The 22,063-nt window shown below is 49.1% G+C and overlaps 1 protein-coding gene across 3 annotated transcripts; it reads left to right on the top strand.

The window, feature by feature from the left end:
- The first annotated feature begins 1,228 nt into the window (after positions 1–1,228).
- SIRT6 (sirtuin 6) lies at positions 1,229–21,479 on the top strand. Of its 3 annotated transcripts, none has more exons than XM_065422160.1 (8): positions 1,229–1,315; positions 2,188–2,315; positions 6,865–7,047; positions 15,153–15,212; positions 16,549–16,644; positions 17,912–17,992; positions 19,254–19,377; positions 21,002–21,479. In XM_065422160.1, the coding sequence occupies exons 1-8, from the start codon at positions 1,250–1,252 to the stop codon at positions 21,347–21,349; spliced, it is 1,086 nt and encodes a 361-aa protein (XP_065278232.1). In that variant the 5' UTR covers positions 1,229–1,249; the 3' UTR covers positions 21,350–21,479. The 3 variants fall into 3 exon arrangements, with proteins under 3 accessions (XP_065278232.1, XP_065278231.1, XP_065278234.1); XM_065422159.1 differs by having other exon boundaries at positions 19,254–19,566; XM_065422162.1 differs by lacking the exon at positions 21,002–21,479 and adding an exon at positions 19,457–19,536.
- The last annotated feature ends 584 nt before the right edge of the window (positions 21,480–22,063 follow it).

The following is a 22,063-nucleotide window of genomic DNA, read 5'->3' as shown; positions in this document are numbered from 1 at the left end:
TGTGTGTTTTTTTTAAAAGTTCTAGCCCTCACGGTTATGGAGGAAAACTAGAAAATATGTCAAAACCCTAGGGTTGCCAACTTTCTACTCACACAAAACCAAACACCCTTGCCCTGCCCCCTACCCCGCCCCTCCTCTGAGGCTCTGCCCCGCCCCTTCTCCAAGGCCCCACCCTCACTCGCTCAGGGGGCTGGGGTGCAGGAGGTGGCGAGGGCTGGGGGTGCAGGCTCAGGTGTGGGGCCGGAAATGAGGGTTTTGGGGTGCAGGAGGGGGCTCCAGGATGGGACCGAGGGGTTTGGAGGATGGGAGGGGGATTAGGGCTGGGGCAAGGGGTTGGGGTACAGGAAGGGGTCAGGGGTGCAGGCTCCATGTGGCACTTACCTCAAGCAGCTCCCGGAAGCAGTGGCACATCCCCCCTCTGGCTCCTATGTGGAGGAGTGGCCAGGCAGCTCTGCGCTCTGCCCCATCCACAGGCCCTGCCCCGCAGCTCCCACTGGCCATGGTTCCCGGCCAATGGGAGCTGTGGAGCCAGCGCTTCGGGTGGGGGTAGCATGCAGAGCCCCCTGGCTGCCCCTACATGTAGGATCCGGAGGGGGGACATGCTGCTGCTTCCAGTGGAAAACCGGACACCTGACAACACCCCTCCTCCCCCCGCCCCAGGTTCAAAAAACAAAGTGCAAAGCAAAATAATCCAAAATCTATTATTTAAAAACCCTCAAAACCACAATTTTTCAGCCAATCTCAGCATTTGTGAGGCCTGACTTGTGATTTTTCAACCCTGGGGGATGGCAGTGGTGCTCAGGGCAGGGTCTGTTCCCTAGGGCCTGTCCTTTCCCCATAGCCCCCGGATACGGTGACCAGACAGCAAGTAGGAAAAACTGGGACGGGGGTGGAGGGTAATAGGAGCCCATATAAAAAAAAGCCCCAAATATCAGGACTGTCCCTATAGAATCGGGACATCTGGTCACCCCACCCGCAGAGCCAGATGCACAGAGCCAGCAGGCACAGCCCACTCCCCCACGCTCCATGCCTGAGCTCTGCCCAGCTACTGGGGGTGACAGTTCTTGCCAGGAGCCAACATGGCGCCGGCCGGCGCTGTCCTCAGAGCTCTGCGCATGCGGCTTGACAGGCGGTGGCTTCAGTCTGCTCTGCCCGGCCGCTTCCGCCCTCCCCCTCCCCCTCCCCCTCCCCTAGAGGAATTGACAACAAGGAAAACTTTATTGGTAGCTGGGCCGGGGCCGGCGGGACGATGTCGGTGAACTACGCGGCCGGGCTCTCCCCCTACTCGGACAAGGGCAAGTGCGGCCTCCCCGAGGTGAGAGCGATGGAGCAGCCCCCCCGCCCCGGGCCCTTCACTCCCCGGGCCCCCCACTATCCCCCGGGGGGTCCCCTCGCCCAGCATCGGGGGCCCTGCGCTCCCCTCCCCCCCAGGGGGCCCTGCGCTCCCCTCCCCCCCCAACGGGGCCCTGCGCTCCCCTCCGCTCCCCCCCCGGGGGTGCTCCCCTCCCCCCCAACAGGGTCCTGTGCTCCCCTCACCCCCCCGGGGGGCGCTCCCCTCCCCCCCCAACGGGGCCCTGCGCTCCCCTCCGCTCCCCCCCCGGGGGTGCTCCCCTCCCCCCCAACAGGGTCCTGTGCTCCCCTCACCCCCCCGGGGGGCGCTCCCCTCACCCCCCCAACGGGGCCCTGCGCTCCCCTCCCTCACCCTTCTCTGGGGTGACCAGCTGTCCTGATTTTATAGGGACAGTCCCGATATTTGGGTCTTTTTCTTACATAGGCTGCTATTAACCCCGCACCCCCATCCTGATTTTTCACATTTGCTGTCTGGTCACCCTTCCCCCCCAACGGGGCCCTGCGCTTCCCTTCCCCCCGCCCCAGGGGTGCTTTCCCTCCCCTCGCTGACTCCTCCCCTCACTGAAACAGATTTGAGGTTTAAATCTGAACATCCTGAGGTCACTTAGCTGCTGTCTCCCCATGCCAGGCCATGAGGTTTGGCAGCCAGCGCTGGTTTATCTCCATGCCATGCTAATACACTTTTTTTCCCCTTCAGTCAACTTGTAATCTTGTACTCGGCGTGCTGTGCAGTTTAATGGGGTGGCCTCGGTGCAGTGGCTTATCCACCTTACTGTGTGCTGGCGTGGCGGGGACGCTTCTCTCTGGCTCTCCATTTCCATTTTTCTTTCCCCTCAGATTTTTGACCCGCCGGAGGAGCTGGAGAGGAAAGTGCGTGCGTTAGCAGACCTGATAAGGGGTTCTTCCAATGTAGTGTTTCACACCGGAGCTGGGATCAGTACAGCTTCCGGAATCCCTGACTTCAGGTAAGGATTCTTCACTGCCTGAAGAAATCTGTAATCACTGAGCAGTGTGGGCTAGTGGTCAGAGCGACGTGCTGAGTTAGAACTTGGGGGCTCTATTCCTGGCTCGGCCACTGACTCACCATAGGCAAGTCACTTTGCCGTTCAGTGCCTCAGTTTCCCCACCTGTGAAAATGTGTCTGGCTTACAGGAGTTTGGCAAAAGGTTAATGTTTATAATGGAGATCCTTGGCGGACAGATGCTGTCGGCGTGCAAGTGTTATTTTACTGGGTTAGTGATGGTATTTGTGGTATTTATAGTGACAATATTTCATTAATGAGAAACTAATAGTTGTCTTATGGCTCCATCCCTGATACTTGGCCAGTTAGCCTGTGTGTTAAGTGCTCTAGGGAAAATAGTCCATTTCTTTAGTGCCTTGTAACTATTACTTTTGGAAAACTCCCTTTTTTCTGACCCTCTGATAAATGGAGGTGAGAGGTTTCCTCTCCTTTCTGTCTATAGTCTCTGCTCTAGTTCGCTCCCAAAGTCAAAAGCTTGTTATTCAGTGGCCAAAGTGGGCTCTGATGAGACACTAAAGTCAGTGAGATGATTCTCCGAGGCTAACACCCACACCTAACTTTCATCAACCCAAGCAGTGACAGTACTTGGTATCTGGTGTCCTCTTTGTATAGCTTATTTGTGCGTGCTGGTTAATAGTGTAACCATAGGGGGAAAAGGGAAAAAATGAGGAAGCTAGTTGAATGGAAATGAAAAGGTGAAATGCCTTCAAACTGCATGGAGACTATTTAAAAACACCATAATAGAGGCGCAAATTAATGTATAACCCAAATGGGAAAAAAACACCAAGGACTAAAAAAATGCCACCGTGGCTAAACAGCAGAGTAAAACAGGCATCCTTTCAAAATTGGAAGTCAAACCCTACTGAGGAAAACAGAAAGGAGCATAAACTCTGGCAAGTGAAGTGTAAACGTATAATTAGGCAGGCCAAGAAAGAATTTGAAGAGCAACTAGCAAAAGACACAAAAACTAACAGCAATTTTTTTTTTTTTTTAAATACATCAGAAGCAGTGGGGCCATTGGGCGATGGAGGTGCTATTGGAGCACTCAAGGAAGACAAGGTTGCTACGGAGAAGCTAAATGAAGTTTTTGCATCAGTTTTCACTGCAGAGGATGAGGGGGAGATCCCCACACCCAAACTATTCTTTTTTGGCAACATATCTGAGGAACTGTCCCAGACTGAGGTGTCAGTAGAGGAGGTTTGGAACAAATTGATAAATTAAATAGTAATAAATAGGATTAGATGGGATTCACCCAAGAGTTCTGAAGGACCTCAAATATGAAATTGCAGAACTACTAACTGTGGTATGTGACCTATCACTTAAATCAGCTGCTGTGTCACATGACTGGAGGGTTAATGTAATGCTAATTTTTAAAACAGGCTCCAGAAGTGATCCTTGCAATTACAGGCTGGTAAGCCTAACTTCAGTACCAGCTAAATTGATTGACATTATTATAAAGAGCAGAATTATTGGATACCTAGATGAACACGATATGTTGGGGAAGAATCAACATTGCTTTTATAAAGGGAAATCATGACTCACAAGGCTTTTAGAATTCTTTGTGGGTGTCAACCATGTGGACAAGGGCGATCCAGTCGATATAGTGTCCTTGGACTTTCAGAAAACCTTTGACATGGTCCCTCACCAAAGGCTCTTAAGCAAAATAGGCATTCATGAGATAAAAGGGAAGGTCCTCTCTTGGATCAGTAACTGATTAAAAGATAGGATACAAAAGGTAGGAATAAATTGTCTGTTTTCACAGTGGAGAGAGCTAAATAGTGGCTAAATAGGGATCTGTACTGGGGACCTGTGCTGTTCAACATATTCATAAATGATCTAGAACAAAGGGTAAACACCTAGGTGGCAAAATTTGCAGTTGATACAAAATTTCTCAAGATAGTCAAGTCCAAAGCTGACTGCAAAGAATTAAAAAAGGGATCTCACAAAACTGGCTGCCTGGGTGACAAAATGGTCAATGAAATTCAGTGGTGATAAATGCAAAGTAATGCACGTTGAAAACATAATACCAAATATATATACGTAATGATGGGGTCTCAATTAACTGTTACTGCTCAAAAATGAGATCTTAGAGTCGTCATAGGTAATTCCCTCCAAACATCTGCTCAGTGTGCTGTGGCAGTCAAAAAGTAATAGAATGTTAGGAACCATTAGGAAAGAGATAGATAGGACAGAAAATATCATAATGTGACTATATAAGACCATGGTACACTCACACCTAGAGTACTGGTTCTGGTTGCCCCATCTGGGAAAAAAAAAAAAAGAATTGAGAAAGGACAGAGAAGGGCAACAAAAATGATTAGGAGTACGGAACAGCTTCCATATGAGGAGAGATTAAAAATGACTAAGGGGGGGTATGATACAGATCTATAAAAATCATGAAAGCTGTGGAGAAAGTGAATAGGGAAGTGTTAGTTACCCCTTCACATAATACAAGAACTAGGGGTCACCCAATGAAATGACTAGGCAGCAGGTTTAAAACAAACGAAGTACTTCTTTATACCATACACAATCAACCTGTGGAACTCCTTGCTGGGGATGTTGTGAAGACCACAAGTATAACTGGGTTCAAAAAAGAACTGAAGTTCATAGAGCGTAGGTCAGTCAATGGCTATTAGCCAAAGGTGGTCAGAGACGCAACCCCATGCTCCAGGAATCCCTAAACGTCCAGCTGCCAGAAGCTGGGAGTGGATGACATGGGATGGATCACTCGAAATTGCCCTGTTGCGTGTGTTCCCTCAGACATACCTAACGCTGATCCCTGTGAGACACCGTATACTGGACTAGATGGACTATCTATAAGTCAGGGCTTTGAGTCAGTTACATTTAGCACTCTTGATTCCGTTTTCCAGGCCCACCTGTTCCCCTTAAACAGCAGGTGGCGCTGTTTCTCTGTGGACTTGTCTGAGCCGCCCCAGAAGCAGGGTATGCACATTGGCTCCCTGGGCAGTGCAATTCCTGTTATGCTTTTGTCTGCAAACTTTGGTTTTTGGCACTGTAAAATGTCCCATCGTGCTTGTTCCTGGCTGGTAACTTTCACTTTCAGTAGTTGTGGCGTCCGTCAGCCTGTCTTGCTAGTGTGGGGATTCCGAATGGGGTTTCTCTGGAACATCCTACTAAGTGGTGTAATGTAATGGTGCCCAGAATCTCCTTGGTGGCTCCTCTGGACTGCAGACTTGTGCTCTTACTAGGAAGTAGGAGAGTATTACTATCCATGTTCAAATATGGGGAAACTGAGGCACAGAAGTGAATTGACCTGCCCACGGTCACACGGTAGGTAGCACAGTCTAGAACACGCATTGGCCTGCGTTCCATTTGAAGGGTGTAAAGGTTGAAGGGGGGCGGCGAGGGGGGAAAGAGTGTTTTAAGGGGATGTAGCCAGGATACAAGCGGGCTCAGAATCAGGAAGCATTTGATAATGGAGAGATCTCCGACTGAGGACTCGTCTCTCAGGGGAAGTAATGGAAGTGCCATTGCTCAATTCATTTAAGATTGGGCAAAGCACTGGAGATTATTCCCTACAATATAATCCTGCCCCGGAGCTGGCCTAATAGGTCTCTTCGGTCTCTTGATTTCTGATTTGTGTCCAGCTAACCACACGGTGCCCCCGACACACGCACGTTCCCCAATCAGTGAATCTGAGATACTCTTGCGGTTGAATCGAGAGGCCACTTCAAGGATAAGTGTATGTTACACAGTAGTAAATGAGGGGCAATTTCTGCACGAGCAGAGTCCTAGCAGGAAAATGAGCAAGTGGAGGGAAGATGAAATGCATGGGATGGAGCTACTTTCTTACAGCCTCTTGTTGGCTGAACCTCCGGCTGCAATCGACAGTCTCCTCAGCATGCAAGTTACATGTGAACTCCATGTGGTGTGCCTCATGCCACCACTGAGCAAGCCTCTGGATTTGGCCAAAATGAGACGGCTGTGGACTCTGCCATTGGCTTCCCTTCCCATCTAGGCATCCCTCCTTCCTCATTTGCAGAGATGGTGCCCTTACTGATCGGTCAGGCAGTGATTCCGCCCCCAGCTGCTCCTAATTAAGCCTAATGCCATTACAACTCTATCATGCCCTGTGGTCTGCAGGCAGCTTTGAGCGCTCCACTGCAGGTTTTAGGCCCATTGGATGCTCGCCTTCCAGTACTGCCCACTCTTCATGCCTGTACTTTCAGTATTGAATTTGATTTGGGTCAGTGCTGAAGTTCTCATTCTCATTTCCATCTTGCTAGTTACTTTTTAATGTTAAAATGTTGCCCACAGTAGCATTGAATTAAGCACCAAGGTTACAGCTGTAGGGCCCAGACGTGTTCTCGTAACATCAAGCACAGGAATGCCATGGTAGCAGGTCACCTTCCTTTAGCAACTCACTTTGCTCTCTCCCCCTTAAGTAGAGCTAGCGTGGTGTCTGCTGACTGCTGCTTAACGCCTGCTACCTCCAGTTATAACTTGACTTCTTTCCCTTTCCCCCCCAACAGGGGGCCCAATGGCGTATGGACTATGGAGGAGAGGGGATTGTCCCCCAAGTTTGACACTACCTTTGAGAACGCGAGGCCTTCCAAGACCCACATGGCGCTGCTGGAGCTGCAGAGAGTCGGCATCTTGAAGTTCCTGGTCAGCCAAAACGTGGATGGCCTGCATGTGCGTTCTGGATTCCCACGGTACTGCACCTCCCTTATCCATCTACCCAGCAGAGCCCAGATGCCTGTAACAGGCATCAAAGCCTGCCGTGTTGTTGCTTTTTATCAAGTGCAGCTTTGCAGGATTGTGTGTGTGGATGCTGCACAAATCTCTGCTAATGCTTGTAACAAAATAGGTATTAACGCTTCAGTGCTCTCCCGAGATGAAAGCAATGCCTGGGCCCAAACCCCTTCAGCGTTAGAAGCAACATGGCTTCTTAATCACGTTTGTACTAAAACAGCTGTTAGTCCCACTGCTATAGTGAGTGTGTGGTTGGGGGGAACTATGGGATGCATTTGGAGAAAATAAGCTGAATTGGATCTAAGACTGGGACTAGGACAGAGGCAGATATAACAGCATCAGCACTATCTAAAGCTCTTGTGGTGGTACCATGAACCAAGCTAAACGCAATTTTTCCTGTGTTGCTATTTCTAAAGGGGGGGGGGGGGCGCTTATTTTGTTTAAGGGCAATGACCCATATAGTTCCAGGACTACTTCCCAAAGCTGTGCTGGAACTCACTACAAATGGATTTGAATGCCCTCCAAGATCTAGCACCCACTCTATTAAAGGGCAGACATTGGCTTATATAAAGCAGCCGGTATTGATTGCCATGGGAAGCATCATGATTGACTGTGTCTGTAAGGACTGAATTTGTGGACAGGTTACATCAATCCACTCTGCCATCACCTTCCTCTTGTGAGCTTATGGGGGCTGTCATCTTAGCCAGCTAGTTTTACTCTGTGTGTGTCTGTAGGACCCTTTCATGTGAAAATGGGAAAACTTCCATTTGGTCACAAGCTGATCTAAATTGTACTAATATTTACAGAGTGCTTTTAGTGCACAAGGTGCTGCACAGAAACATTGTCTCTGTAGGGAGGTGTCTCGGGATAGAGAGGGAATGAAAGTCTGTTCAACGGATGGCTGCATAGCCTGCCTTACAAGAGCCGAATTTGTGTGCACATCGGAACAAAGTGCAACCACCCCTTAGAGGCAGGCGTGGCCTGCAAGGCTACAGATCCCAGCATGTGGCATTCAGGATGGAACACTGCATGCTGGGATTTGTAGTCTCTGTGGGCTGCATCTCTGTTCAAAAGGAGGATCACTGAGGGCTGCGTTGTAACATTCCTTAGACTGCATATTGGCTACCACACCTCTTAAGCTGGCATGTCTGTGCTTCTGATTAGAGCAAGGTCAGCTTCCCTTTACTGTTACGGTGCTGACACAGATAACGCAATGCTTGTGACAAGTGCTGGATTGTTCGTCTTGGAGACTGAAGTGCCCTCTTGCTGTCAGATCCCACAACCTTCCCCCAGGCCATCCGGTCCATGCACCTCAGTGCTAATCTAGAGGGACCCACTGGACAAAGGGGAATTTGGTCTCTGTAACCTATTCAGGCCTTGGCTTCTTTATGAAAACTGCCAACAAGGGTGCAGTTTGTGGCCTAGTGTTGACACCTGTCCCCTGGAACTGGACTAAGAACATGAAGCTCATTTCAAAAAGGCTAACTTGGCTGTCTTAACCCTTTCACTGCTCTGTGCAAGTACAGCTTCTCGTGTGATTCATCTCCAAGTAGTGCCTGTTGCAGGAGTTTTTGTTTTAGGTAAACTGGGTTTCGTCAGGCAAGGTTAATAAACGCCGTCCCTACCCCATCTCTTCAGTGAGAAAACCTTTACTGGCGCCTGACTGGGTCTGAAGTGCCTTTAAATTATGCTTCGCCGCATAGATCTGTAACACTTTAGAAGGGGCACAAGGGGGAGATAGTCCTGGGTTTCAGGTTAATCTTCGTTTTAGCAGCGCTGTGGTTTACTTGATTTGTTTGCTTCTCTTCCTGCATCCTTGTTATACTAAAGTCCAACACAAGCACGGCATTGTGCCCCCAGCTGTGAGCCGTGCACTTGATCGACGTGTGGGTGCAGGCTCTCCAATCCCCACGTGTATGGCGGTAGAGACCAAGCTGCACTTAGTCAGGTAAAGACAGCTTCAAAGACATCCTCAAAGGAACCTGCCTTTCCATTAGCTCAGTCTGGAAAAGGCAGCTTCTTCCTTTGACGGAAACTTTAATCTACAATAAAAATACCCCAGACAGAACATTTCTAGCACTTCAAACAAATGGGTTATTTGCCTTGTGTGCTGGAGTGCTTGAATCAGGCTGGTAGATGAGAATGCAATTTTAATTCAAGAAAGAAAATATAAAGGAAGAGGAGATAAGGAGGGTGTGTGAATGGGAACTTGCTTCCTTCGAGAAGGTGCATCTTACGAACAGCATGACATGGTGTTAGCTAAGGAGCAAATCTAGTAGCTGTCTGGCTCGAGGAGATATTTGCTTGTATTCTTGTCCCATGAGGAAGCTCAGAGCTTAATTCTTTTTCTTAGCAATACAAACGGCCCTTTGCCAAAGTCAGACAGGAGTGATTAGCAAAAACACTGTTCTCTACAAATCGGATTCATTTTCTTTTGAATGTGGGGGAGCCAACTTCACACCTCAAGAACGTTCTAATGAGAGCTGTGACTATGGGCTATCCCAGGGGTTCTCAAACTTCACTGCACCGCAACCCCCTTCTGACAACAAAAATTACTACACGACCCCAGGAGCGGACTTCAAGGCCCGCTGCCCCGGGCAGGCCGGGGGGAGGGGGACAAAGCCAAAGCCCGATCCCCCCTGCCCCAGGCAGAGAGGGCCAAAGCCCAAGGACTTCAGCCCCAGGCAGGCAGCCTGTAACCTGAGCCCCACCACCCAGGGCTGAAGCCCTCGGGCTTCAACTTCGGCCCTGGGCGGTGGGACTTGGGCTTCAGCAAGTCTAACACCAGCTGTGGTGACCCCATTAAAATGGGGTCGCGACCCACAGTTTGAGAACCACTGGGCTGTCCCATTTGGTCCCTCTGGTCTTTCTCTTTTTTTATTTTATTTTTTTATTTCTGTGGTCTGGTATGTACACACACTTGCAGCAGTTAAATTGAAGGGGTGGGTTTTTTTTTGTAACTGGCTTCGTTTAACTGGTGCAGTTTCTGTGGGTGGGCAAAGCCTGTGTGTCACTCTCAAGTACTGATGTGAACACATGTTTTTTTGTATGAGAAATACTAGACTCTCATTTCAATCTATGAATGAAAATTATAACAATTCTAAAATGGTAAAAAGGAAGTGATTGAAACAATACGAAAGCAACCGAACTGCCTAAAAAAGCCCAGAGAAGAAGGGGAATACATTAAACCACTGGTTTCAGAGTAGCAGCCATGTTAGTCTGTATCCGCAAAAAGAACAGGAGTACTTGTGGCACCTTAGAAACTAACAAATTTATTTGAGCATAAGCTTTCGTGGGCTACAGCTCACTTCATCGGATGCATAGAATTGAACACACAGAAAGAAGATATTTATACATATAGAGAACATGAAAAGGTGGGAGTAGCCATACCAACTGTAAGAGGCCAATCAATTGAGATGAGCTATCAGCAGCAGGAGAGAGAAAAAAACCTTTGAAGTGATAATCGAGATGACCCATAGAAGGTGTGAGGATATATTAACATGGGGAAATAGATTCAATTAGTGTAATGACCCAACCATTCCCAGTTTCTGTTCAAACCTAAGTTAATTGTATCTAATTTGCATATTAATTCAAGTTCAGCAGTCTCTCTTTGGAGTCTGTTTTTGAAGTTTTTTTGTTGCAAAATTGCCACCTTCAAGTCTGTCACTGAGTGGTTAGAGAGGTTGAAGTGTTCTCCCACTGGTTTTTGAATGTTATGATTCCTGATATCAGATTTGTGTCCATTTATTCTTTTGCGTAGAGACTGTCCGTTTTGGCCAATGTATATGGCAGAGGGGCATTGCTGGCACATGATGGCATATATCACGTTGGTAGATGTGCAGGTGAACGAGCCCCTGATGGCGTGGCTGATGTGATTAGGTCCTATGATGGTGTCACTTGAATAGATATGTGGACAGAGTTGGCATCGGGCTTGTTGCAAGGATAGGTTCCTGGGTTAGTGTTTATGTTGTATGGTGTGCGGTTGCTGGTGAGTATTTGCTTCAGGTTGGGGGACTGTCTGTAAGCGAGGACTGGTCTGTCTCCCAAGATCTGTGAGAGTGAGGGGTCATCTTTCAGGATAGGTTGTAGATCTGGTTATTGAGGGGTGTGTGGCTAGAGGGTGGTGTTAACTGTCTTTGCATGTTAGGGAAATGTGTGAACTTGTGAACTGTTAGGGCTTGGTTTGCTAGAATCTAGATTACATGGACCAGGGATCAGCAACCTTTCAGAAGCGGTGTGCCGAGTCTTCATTTATTCATTCTAATTTAAGGTTTCGCGTGCCAGTAATACATTTTAATGTTTTTAGAAGGTCTCTTTCTACAAGTCTATAATATATAACTAAACTATTGTTGTATGTAAAGCAAATAAGGTTTTTAAAATGTTTAAGAAGCTTCATTTAAAATTAAATTAAAATGCAGAGCCCCCCGGACTGGTGGCCAGTCCCGGGCAGTGTGAGTGCCACTGAAAATCAGCTCCGGTGCCACCTTCGGCACACGTGCCATAGGTTGCCTACCCCTGACATGGACACAACCAATGATGTGGTCCTGTACAAAGCTAGTTGGCTCAACTTATTTTTAGGCTTCAGTATTGAATTTGGAAGGTGGCAGATTCTCATCCTAGCTAAAGTAAATGTCAAAGCTACAGATCAATATGGCAAATGCTCACTAATTGCCAAATATCAATGTGTGAATTTCTGACAAAAAATGGGTAGATTGAAGGAAGTGGAAGTAGAAAACAAGTGTCTGGAGTAGTGAAAATACACAATTCTGTCTAACTGACAATATTCACACTGCCTAGCGTTGATAAGTAGAAAGCATCCACGCTCATCTTGGAGTGCAGGAAATCTGTTTTTTCCTTCAAGATCAAAGGTTATTGAATGAAATTTTGCTCATTGAAGCGGAAAAGCAAAATGTTGAGTTTGAGCCTGCACGCGAGATGCTTTTCTTGTCCCAGTGCTGGGCTTTCCATCAGTTTCATTCAGGAGCAATCTCTGTTCATCAACACCAGAAATGGCAAAGATCGAACAGTAGCTATGCCATGAAAACAACTGAAAGGCAAAGACTTGACTTGACAAAGGTTGCAGCCTTCTCTTAGTCTAATTTCACCATGTAGCAAAAACCGAGCAATTTGAAGAAAGTATTGAAGCAGTTTGCCCTGGATATTCTTTTCCAGACAGACTTAAATGCCCAGGCTCACAGTTAAATATTGTAAGTGAAGAAACAAGAAAAATTACAGGAAGAACCACAAGAATTAACGTTGCCATTTAATGCAAGATGGTTGGTTTAATATGAGAAATGACCTGAACATAGCTAGATTCATCCATATGTTCTACTTAATATTCCTGCCTTTCATATGGGAACCACTCCTCCTCCTCAAAGGAATATTGTTTCCAAGTTGCTGAAGATACTATCCAAGAATACAGAGAAAAGTATGACAGAGGCCTTTGCCTTTGGCCAGACAATGATAATTAAGTGGGGAAAAGGTGATGTCTCTGGAGCAGTCATCCTAAACTACTTCTACATGGGGGTTGAGCGGTGTAACAGCTTGACTATACCCCCTCAGGGTAGTAGAAACTAGGAGTCAGTCAACACCTGTTTTCTGGGATTTCTAGAGTGGAAGAAGAGTAGGCCCTTAAAGAAACAGTAGCCTGGGTTTTCCCCAAGTATTAACTATTCCTCTGGGACCATCCTCCTCTCTCCCATCTCCTGCACTTCGTCCACTCTAAAAATCCCAGGAACCTTAAAGGGACACATCACAAAACAGGTGTTGACTAACCTCCTTGTCCCTACTACCCTTAAGGGGATTGTCCCCCTGTTACAAGCTCATGTAAACTTCACTACGGCCCTGATTCAGCAAAGCACTTAAGCCCATTGAAGTCAACGTGACTTAAGCATACACTTAAGTGCTTTGTTGAACCGGAGCCTAACTACGTACGTTGTGCTTGCAGAAGAATTATTGAAATATTACAGTCAGCCTTGTGGTTGCTGTCCCAGCTTCCAGCGGCTGACTGCCGAACTCAGGGAGGCTGCGTCTTCACATCGGCATCCGGCAAGCAGATGTTGAAAGTTGTACTGAGCACAAGGGGAACTTTGATCAGAACAAATCATGCACTTTCCACAACAAAGGACTTTACAAAGAGGCACTGATCTTACAGAAGCAGTTGAAGGTGGTTTCCGAGGTACTTGACAGATCAGGTTGACGCTACCGTCACAGTCTCAGTGCAAATCTCTTGATGTCATTAACACCAAAGAAGTGGAACCCCGCAAGGACAAAATAATAATAATTTTAAAAAATCAGAGAAGCTCTGGACCCATTTCATTAGTGATCTCAAATAAAAATCTCTGGTCAGGTCCAGAACGGGGGAAGAAATCAGAAACATGATTGGTGTATGCCAGGGCTCCGGAGCCACATGTGGCTCTTCAGAAGTTAATATGCGTCTCCTTGTATAGGCACCGACTCCGGGGCTGGAGCTACAGGTGCCAACTTTCCAGAGTGCCATGGGGTGCTCACTGCTCAGCCCCTGCCCCCACTCCACCCCTTCTCGCCCCCTCCCCTGAGCCTGCCGTGCCCTCACTCCTCCCGCCTTCCCTCCAGAGCCTCCTGCATGTCACGAAACAGCTGATCAGGAGGTGCGGGGAGGGAGAGGGAGGTGCTGATCCGGGCGGGCGGGAGGCGCTAGGAGCAGGGTGGGGGAACTGATGGGGGGCTGCTGACGTATTACTGCGGCTCTTTGGCAATGTACATTGGTAAATTCTGGCTCCTTCTCAGGCTCAGGTTGGCCCCCCCTTGTGTATGCAATCTGAAACTCCTCCTTCCTTCTCCTCTAGCATTTCACAGTGAAAATTGTACCGCTGGTGTGGGGTGTGATGCTGTGCCACAGGTTGTTACATTGAAATGGTGGCCATGTCATCATGGAAAACAGTACAGTTCAATTCCAGACGTTGTCTTTTTAAGGCCTGCTTTTAGCATTAGTCAAGCATGTCTTGGTGCATTTGGGTTGGTTTGGGTGAAACGTCATCCTGGCCTAGGTGCTGAAAGAGCAAGTAGGTGGGTAAACATGCATCATCTGTATCGGAGGCCATGTACCAAAGGGCAGGAGGCCCAACTACTTAGATGCGGGATGGTTTTGTGCAGTGGCTCTCTGACGTCACTCGTTCATGTGCCACCTTCTCAAAAAACATGGTCAAGCCCAGGTACCATGCGTGGGACGTGTACCACCGCTTGAGAGCCCCCGCCTAGTGGATAGGACACTGCCCTGGAAGGCAGGAAACCGGGGTTGTATTACTGGCTCTGCTAGTTGCCTACTGTGATCTTGGGGAAGTCACTTCCCCTCTCATCGCCTGTTTCCCGCTCTCATCCCTTGTCTATTTGGATGGTAAATGCTTGGGGGCATGGGCTCTCTCACTAGATGCATGCACAGAGCACCCTGATTTTGGTTGGGGCTGCTATTCGTTGTATTACGGTAGCCGCTAGAGTGGGAACTCTGTGGTGGTGGTGAACTTACAGAATTGCTGGCTTTTCCTCTGAACCTACTTAGATTGTGAGCTCCTTAGGGCCAGGACAGTCTCTCTCTGTTCCCTTTGTGCACCACCTAGCACAGTGGGGGCCTGATCTAGGACTGGGGCTCCTACATGCTACCACAATACAAAAACCTACATAAAAAGACACATTATTCTTTATTAGGAGTCAATATACTAACAAAGGGAATCCCATCAGCTGCGTTGGATTAGGCTTGTGGGTTTATTTGGTTTTGGGGAGCTGTGGGAAACTGGCAACAACGCTGAGGGTGCCAGTAGGAGATGGCTCGCCTTTAGGGTGACTCAACCTATGGCAAGGCCATCACAGAAACCTTTGGGCCCCATGGCCCGATCCCTGCCAGCACAGGAGTGTTTCATCCCGAACAACCCCTTTCATCCGAGCTAGACGTTGTCAAAACCTTAACTAGAGACCGTGTGGGCCTGATGGAGCCACAACAGCTGTAAATAAAGGTCTCTTGAGCAGCCTGAGTCACCAAGGGGCAGCGTTGCCTCCGGGTTTCCATTAATCTTTGCCGTTTCTTCTGCAGGGACAAGCTGGCCGAGCTGCACGGGAACATGTTTGTGGAGGAATGTGTGAAATGCGGCAAGTATGTCATCCCTGCCGGTCAAGACACACTCGTTTGTAAAAAGGCAGCGTGAGTGAATCTCTCCACTGCCGTGCTGCTGAGAGGCATTGTGCCCCTTGGGTGTGTCTCCGGGGTACAGGTGGTCCCTGCAGTTCTGGATTCCGTTATATAACTGTTTGTTCTAGCGTGAGTCAAGTTTGATCACCACGTGAGCTTCTGGCAGATAAGCCCATGATGCGGAGAGCTCAGGGCATGCGATATGAGCAAATCCGTTCCATACAAATCCTGAATAAACACTTAAATCTTGCCACTTAGTGTGAGACCATTAACTCGTGCCCCCATAGAAGATCCTCACAGCTCCTGTAATCTGTTCATCATATTGGTCATGCTCAGTTTAAATATCAGTGGTCTCTCCACGTCGCAAGGTCTTGTACGTGTTTGCCAAATAAGAATGAGAGGTCACAGCGGTCTGGATTTTGCCTTTTGATTCTAGGAAATATAAATCCTAAATTCTGAAGTTATTGCTCTAAACTCCTTGAGAGGGAGATTGCCACGGGTAGAAATATGGTGTAGGGACAAACTGATCCCTGGTGTAACTGTTTACTTCACTAGTTACACTGGGGATGGATTTGGCCAATAATGTTTGTCTCCAGCTTCTCTTGGCACCAAAGGCGCATGATTCTCAGTATATTTATGCCTGTATATTTTAGGGCAGTATATTTATGCCTGTATCTGTCATTTTCACTCCATGCATCTGAAGAAGTGGGTTTTTTTACCCAGGAAAGCTTATGCCCAAATAAATCTGTTAGTCTTTAAGGTGCCACCGGACTCCTCGTTGTTTTTATGATTCTCAATGTGTTTTCTGCCTTTATATCTTCCACTCAGTCGCATGGTCTAGAACAGGGATCGGCAACCTTTGGCATGCGGCCCATATGGGAAATCCGCTGGCGGGCCGGGACCGTTTGTTTACCTGCAGCGTCCGCAGGTTTGGCCGATCGCAGCTCCCACTGGCTGCGGTTCGCCGTTCCAGGGCAATGGGGGCCGCGGGAAGCGGCGGCCAGCACATCCCTCAGCTCACGCCGCTTCCTGGAGCCCCCATTGGCCTGGAATGGCGAACCGCAGCCAGTGGGAGCTGCAGTCGGCCAAACCTGCGGACGCTGCAGGTAAACTAACCGTCCTGGCCCGCCAGTGGATTTCCCTGACGGGCTGCGTGCCAAAAGTTGCCGATCCCTGGTCTAGAACCTGGCTGGTGCATTCTAGCGTCTTTCTTATCTACGCACTTGCATGCTAATTGCTGTGAACAGACTTGGTTTTTGTCTCGCACTCTGAATCGCCTCCTTTCTCATTGCATATGAAGGCAGTACGTGCGGGACGTTGTCGTGGGCAGCATGGGCCTCAAGCCGACAGGCAGGCTGTGCGATGTCTCCAAAGCAAGAGGGCTTCGTGCCTGCCGGTATGTATCATGTAATGACAGCCTTGGGGGAAGGGAAGGGCAGAATTGCGTCCTGCAGAAACGTACCAATTATGAAACTCCTGGTCTCCACCATTTCCTGGTTGTGTGTGTCTTTGGTTTTTACCACGTGGCGCAGTCCGAGCGTACCTGGAGGGCTCCTCTAAGTACTCAAGGAAGGGCCAACGGCTCACGTTTGCGTCTCTGTGTTAGGAGTGGGTGAGCTCCTACACTCAAACCCCCTCAGGTCAGGTTCAGTCTGTTAAACTCTCTCCTGTGAGAAGCAGAGACTGTGCAGGAGATCTTCAAAGGTACAAATGGGAGCTCGGCACCCGATTCACATCATCTGTCAATGGGAGTTGGGTTCCTAGGTGCCCTTTGAAAATCTCCCCCTTCTGTTGCTCCCTGAATACTGGCTACATGCGGGTCCATTTGGCTGGAGTGCGCTGCACTGTGTGATTGCTGTGTTGAGAGGGGCATTCTCTCTCCTGTAGCAGTATATTTGATTCCACTCTGTCTTGTTGCTGCTTGCATTAGTTATATTTAACAAGGAGCTTTGTTTTTAATTGTTCAGCTTTGAGGGGGGGATTCTTTGCAATGTGATTTTCATCGTAACCTGGGCTCATGGCTGGAAAGGTGGCTCTGTGAAATTGGCATCCACAATCTGCTCTGTGTGCATTTCACATGCACTTGCTATCTTCAGTGACGCACTCCTTACTGCTGCTCTTTCCTGTTAACTGAACGTAGGTCTGGGCAAGAGAGAATGGGCCCGATTCTCCATGCCTCTGCACCTCCTAGGGTCATTTACACCAGTGCAAACTGGGTGTAGGATACCACCGTTTTGACTTAGCTCTTTGCACCAGTATGGACTGGTTTAAGTGACTGCACATTGTCCAGAGCAACAGAAAGTCAGTCTCATGGCCTCCATTCCAGCTCACCCATCATCACAGAATTGTTAACAAAGCTCCAGTTGCAGAGCCGCATTCTGACCTCTGGGCTTCACAGGTGTAACTGAGGGCAGAATCTGCCCCACAGAATCTTGTTTGCTGAACTCAGCTTGACTCTCAGATCCCCTGCTGAACTTATGCAGGCAGGAGTTAGAAAATCCAGCTTTCAAATGGAGCTAATTGGATATGGAACTCAAGAGCCAGTAAATCTGAAATGGCCCAATGTTGTTGGATCAGTGTCTCCTCTGCAGTTGGGTCCCGGCTTTTTGCCTTGTCTGAGAGCAAAGCTAACCCTGTTTCCTGTTGGATTTTTCTTTTTCCAGAGGAAAGTTAATAGACACCATTTTAGACTGGGAAGATTCTCTGCCTGATCGGGACCTCAGCCTAGCAGACGACGCCTGCAGGTATTGCTTTCCACAGCACTGTGTTCTGGCCCCCTTTTGTTTAACACCTGGTACTTCAGTAAAACCACCGGAGAACTGGTTCAGCATGAAAGCTGTTGCTATGAGACCTCTCCGAGCTTCTTGCCGTCTGCTGGGATGAATTAGGCTGTTCAGATACTTGGAACCTGACCTGCCATTCCCAGTTCACTGCCCTTTTGTTCCAGGATTTTAACCCTGTCTAATCCTTAAGAATGATTGTAGCTGGCCAGAGTTCTAAACTGCAATGGAAGCGTGTTACTATTGGATTCCAGGAGTCAAAGAAGAATAAAGTGTATTGAGTGCATCCCCTAAGCAGATCCCCTTTTCCTCTGGAGACAGAGATTGTACCTGGCCTGTCATCAAAAGGCTTTGCAGATAGTGGGGTAAATGCAACATTCAGAAACCAACAGCTTTTGCGAGTGAGCTGGTGGTTGGATGATCCCAGGTGCTTGTGCTATTCCCCAAGAGGGAAGGATATTTCCTGGGTCTCATTCCTTATTATTGATCAAGCATCTTAAGAAGACGTAGCAATGTACATTAAGTGACTAGTGCCAGGTAAATAAGTCCCTGCCTCACAGATCTTACAGTATAAAGGGACAGTACGCGGGAGGAAATGAAAGGACATTTAATTGTTGCTGCTGGGGCTGGGTGGACAAGACTTTCCAAGGCCTGGTTCGTTGTTATTATTTATACTGGCGTAGTGACCAGGATCCCATTGTGCTAGAACAGGGGTCCTCAAACTTTTGTACTAGTGACCCCTTTCACACAGCCTCTGAGTGCGACCCTCCTTTAAATTAAAAACACTTTTTTATATATTTAACACCATTATAAAAGCTGGAGGCAAAGCGGGGTTTGGGGTGGAGGCTGACAGCTCGCGACCCCCCATGTAATAACCTCGTGACCCCCTGGGGGGTCACGACCCCCAGTTTGAGAACCCCCGTGCTAGACGCTGTACAAACACAGAAGAGAGAGAGTCCCTGCACACAAGAGCTGCCAGTCTGAAGTAAAGTCTGTTGCGCATCATTTCAAATGGGGTTTTGTTCCCTGATTTCACAGGTTCCAATTCTGAACCGAAGTTGAGATGCAGTTTATGATGACACTTGTACCGTATGGCTCGTCAGAGGGGCAGTAAGACACGGTGGAAGTCCGGCCTTCTGTCTTCTTAGAGAAGGGGACTTCAGTCATTGAGACTGGCTCTGTTCCCTTCCAAGAGTTCTCGCTGGTTTTTTTTTTCCGCCTGCAGGAAAGCTGACCTGTCAGTCACTCTGGGGACCTCTCTTCAGATCAAACCCAGTGGCAATCTCCCCCTGCTCACTAAAAGGAAAGGAGGGAAGCTGGTCATAGTAAATCTGCAAGCAACCAAGCACGTGAGTTCAAATGCTTTGACTGGCGCCTTGAGCTCAGAGCCGCCCAGCTACAGTCTGACAGGCCTTGGTTTTATTCCAGCCGTAGCACCCAGCACTTGTGGGTGCGTGATTGAATCCTGCAAAAGTGGGTCAGTCCAGGAGCCAGGCGGCCCGCTTACAGTGCCAGCTAGAAGAAATCAACCTAGTTTAGTAAGTAAACATGCTGGGTCCCCATCGCTAAAGACCTTAGATCTTTGATTAAAAATAAACCTTCCGGTGGGATCAAACCCCCTCGCGTATCCCCAGGTGAACTGGAATCCTGAGTGTTAATTAACCCCCCCGAGTTAAGTCCTTGCTGCGAGACTATAGACTTCAATCAGTTTTATTTATGTTCCGACCTCCCTCGAATACCCTCATTAGAATCCTGTTACATAACCAAGGCAGTTTGTTTCTAAGACCCTCAAAGTGTATCAAGGTTAGAGGTGGGGGGAAAAACCATTCGGGTCATCTAGTCCCTGTCCCAGGCAGTGCAGGTGTCTTCCCTACAGAACTCTTTCTGGAGTGATTCAAACAGTCTATTTCGACATGTTTCCCACCTCAGAGCCCCCTGTCCCCCCTCCCCAAAATCATATAGAGGCCCGTAGTGCTGCTGTTCACTTCCCTCCTGACCAGAGACATGAGGATGTTTGTGACAGTGGCCTGCCTGAAGACCACCGTGTGTTAATGGGGTTACTCTGCTGTTGGGCCTCCCCCAGGCTGTGTAGCTTCTGGACCTTTTCACATCCTGGCTGAAGGGCGCTGCATTTCTAGCTGTCTTGAGGGTGATTCTCAGCACTTCCCAGGGGTGTATTCCTGAAATCCACACAGACACCTGTCTCTTAAACTCCAGGAGGAATAATCCCGCCTCCTTACACCGCCAGCTCACCCCTTATTTCTGCAGCGCGATAATCGTAGGGACGGTTTTGAAATCTCTCCCAAATGTTGCCTGGCCAGTGCGGAGCTGAGAGTTAATCCAAGGTGTGATGCAAATTGCTAGGAGTTGCAGGGCCTCGCCCAATTCATGCGTGCGCACAGAGCCCTTGAAAACCAGAGCGAAATCATTGGGGTCAGATCTCCCTTGAGAGAGTCCTCAAATTGGTGTTTGGAATTCCCCTGAGGCTGGTCAGCTTTGTCCTCCGCCTGCCTTAACGGGGAGAGAGCAGCCGCATATTAGGGGCCTGTGGCCCCCAGACTGCATTTGGGGCTTCTCTAATAAAAGATCACCAGCTCCTGTCATCTGGGCGACCAGAAAGCTGTTGGACGGTGATCCAGAGCTAATAATATATGGAGATATACCTGTCTTATAGAACTGGAAGGGACCCTGAAAGGTCATTGAGTCCAGCCCCCTGCCTTCACTAGCAGGACCAAGTACTGATTTTCCCCAGATCCCTAAATGGCCCCCTCAAGGATTGAACTCACAACCCTGGGTTTAGCAGGCCAATGCTCAAACCACTGAGCTATCCCTCCCCCCGGTGGATCCAGAGCTGGCCTGGATTTTGGTCTGTGTTGTAGAGCTGAAAGGCTCCTGCCCTCTGGATGCACATGTAAGTGCTAAGGCTGGAGAGACATCCGCTTCCTGAGCCGGTTTCCTGTCTCTTGGCCCTAGGACCGGCAAGCCGACCTGCGCATCCACGGCTACGTGGATGAAGTCATGACAAAGCTGATGAAGCAGCTTGGTCTGGAGATCCCCGAGTGGACGGGGCCGGCGGTGGTGGAGAGTTCTGAGCTTGTGAAGCCCGAACCAGCCCTAAAACTCGACCCAGACGCTCAGCGCCCAGCCAAGGAAGAGCCCTGCTCCCACCACAATGGCACGGCAGAGGGGGCTGACGGGATACGCCCGGGGCTCGGCACGGCACGCGAGGAGCACTGTGACGGTCTGAAACAGGAATGTCCTGGCTCAGGCCACAGTCCCGTAGCAGCCAAGAGAGTAAGAGTGGAGTCGCTGCTCACCTGACTTACACATGTCTTTGCTGTTGGTCGTTCGTCTTAGCAGCTAGCCTGGGCCGCTTTTCCTACTGTCCTTTTTATACCTTGAAATATCACCCCCCCCCCCCTTTTGTAAGTATTAAATATACTTCAATGGTGAGTGTCTGTGCAGCTGCATCGGCAGTCGCGGGAGGGCTGGGTTCCAGCTACCCAGCGGTGCTTCTGGAGTAGGGGTGTTGCTGCTGCTTCATCCATCGGGAGGGTAGCTGACTGCTGACCACCCCCTGCCGTCTGTTTTGCTTGCGGAAGGAATGCAGAATTCCCTCGGCTTCTCTGGCACATCTGGCCTAAGGGCCACAGGGTCTGGCTCGTCGTTGTGGGAGGGGCAGCAGGAGCTAACGGAGTCGTCCTTGAGCAGCGCTTAGCCAGGCGACGGCACCGGTGAGCTGACCCCCAAGTCCTGCGCTGCTCACGGCATGAGAACCGCAGCCTCCGTAATCGGGAAGCGGGTACATGTCTGTTGCACGTCCTGTGGGCCGTTCCCCCGAAGATCTCGCGTTTACGCGCGCACACATCTTGCGGGGCGGGGTGACACTTATTTCCCATGTTACAGGTGGGCAAACATAGATGCAGAGAAGTGCGGGTAACAGTTTTGAAGTCCCGTTGAAAGCCAGTGGGACTTGGGCGCCGCTTTAGAAAACGGGACACGGGCTTTTAAGTCAAGAGGCACTTTTTGAAAATG

The sequence above is a fragment of the Emys orbicularis genome, chromosome 24 (assembly GCF_028017835.1).
Source record: "Emys orbicularis isolate rEmyOrb1 chromosome 24, rEmyOrb1.hap1, whole genome shotgun sequence".
NCBI classification, from domain to species: Eukaryota; Metazoa; Chordata; order Testudines; family Emydidae; genus Emys; species Emys orbicularis.
The sequence above is the reverse complement of the archived record's forward strand: the minus strand, read 5'-3'. Positions and strand labels throughout refer to the sequence as shown.

Excerpts from the sequence above, each read along its gene's own strand:
- SIRT6 (XM_065422159.1), top strand. The coding sequence starts at position 1,250 with ATGTCGGTGAACTACGCGGCCGGGCTCTCCCCCTACTCGGACAAGGGC. Across the intron at positions 2,316-6,864 it reads TCCGGAATCCCTGACTTCAG|GGGGCCCAATGGCGTATGGA; the intron begins GTAAGGATTCTT and ends CCCCCCCAACAG. Across the intron at positions 7,048-15,152 it reads GTGCGTTCTGGATTCCCACG|GGACAAGCTGGCCGAGCTGC; the intron begins GTACTGCACCTC and ends TTTCTTCTGCAG.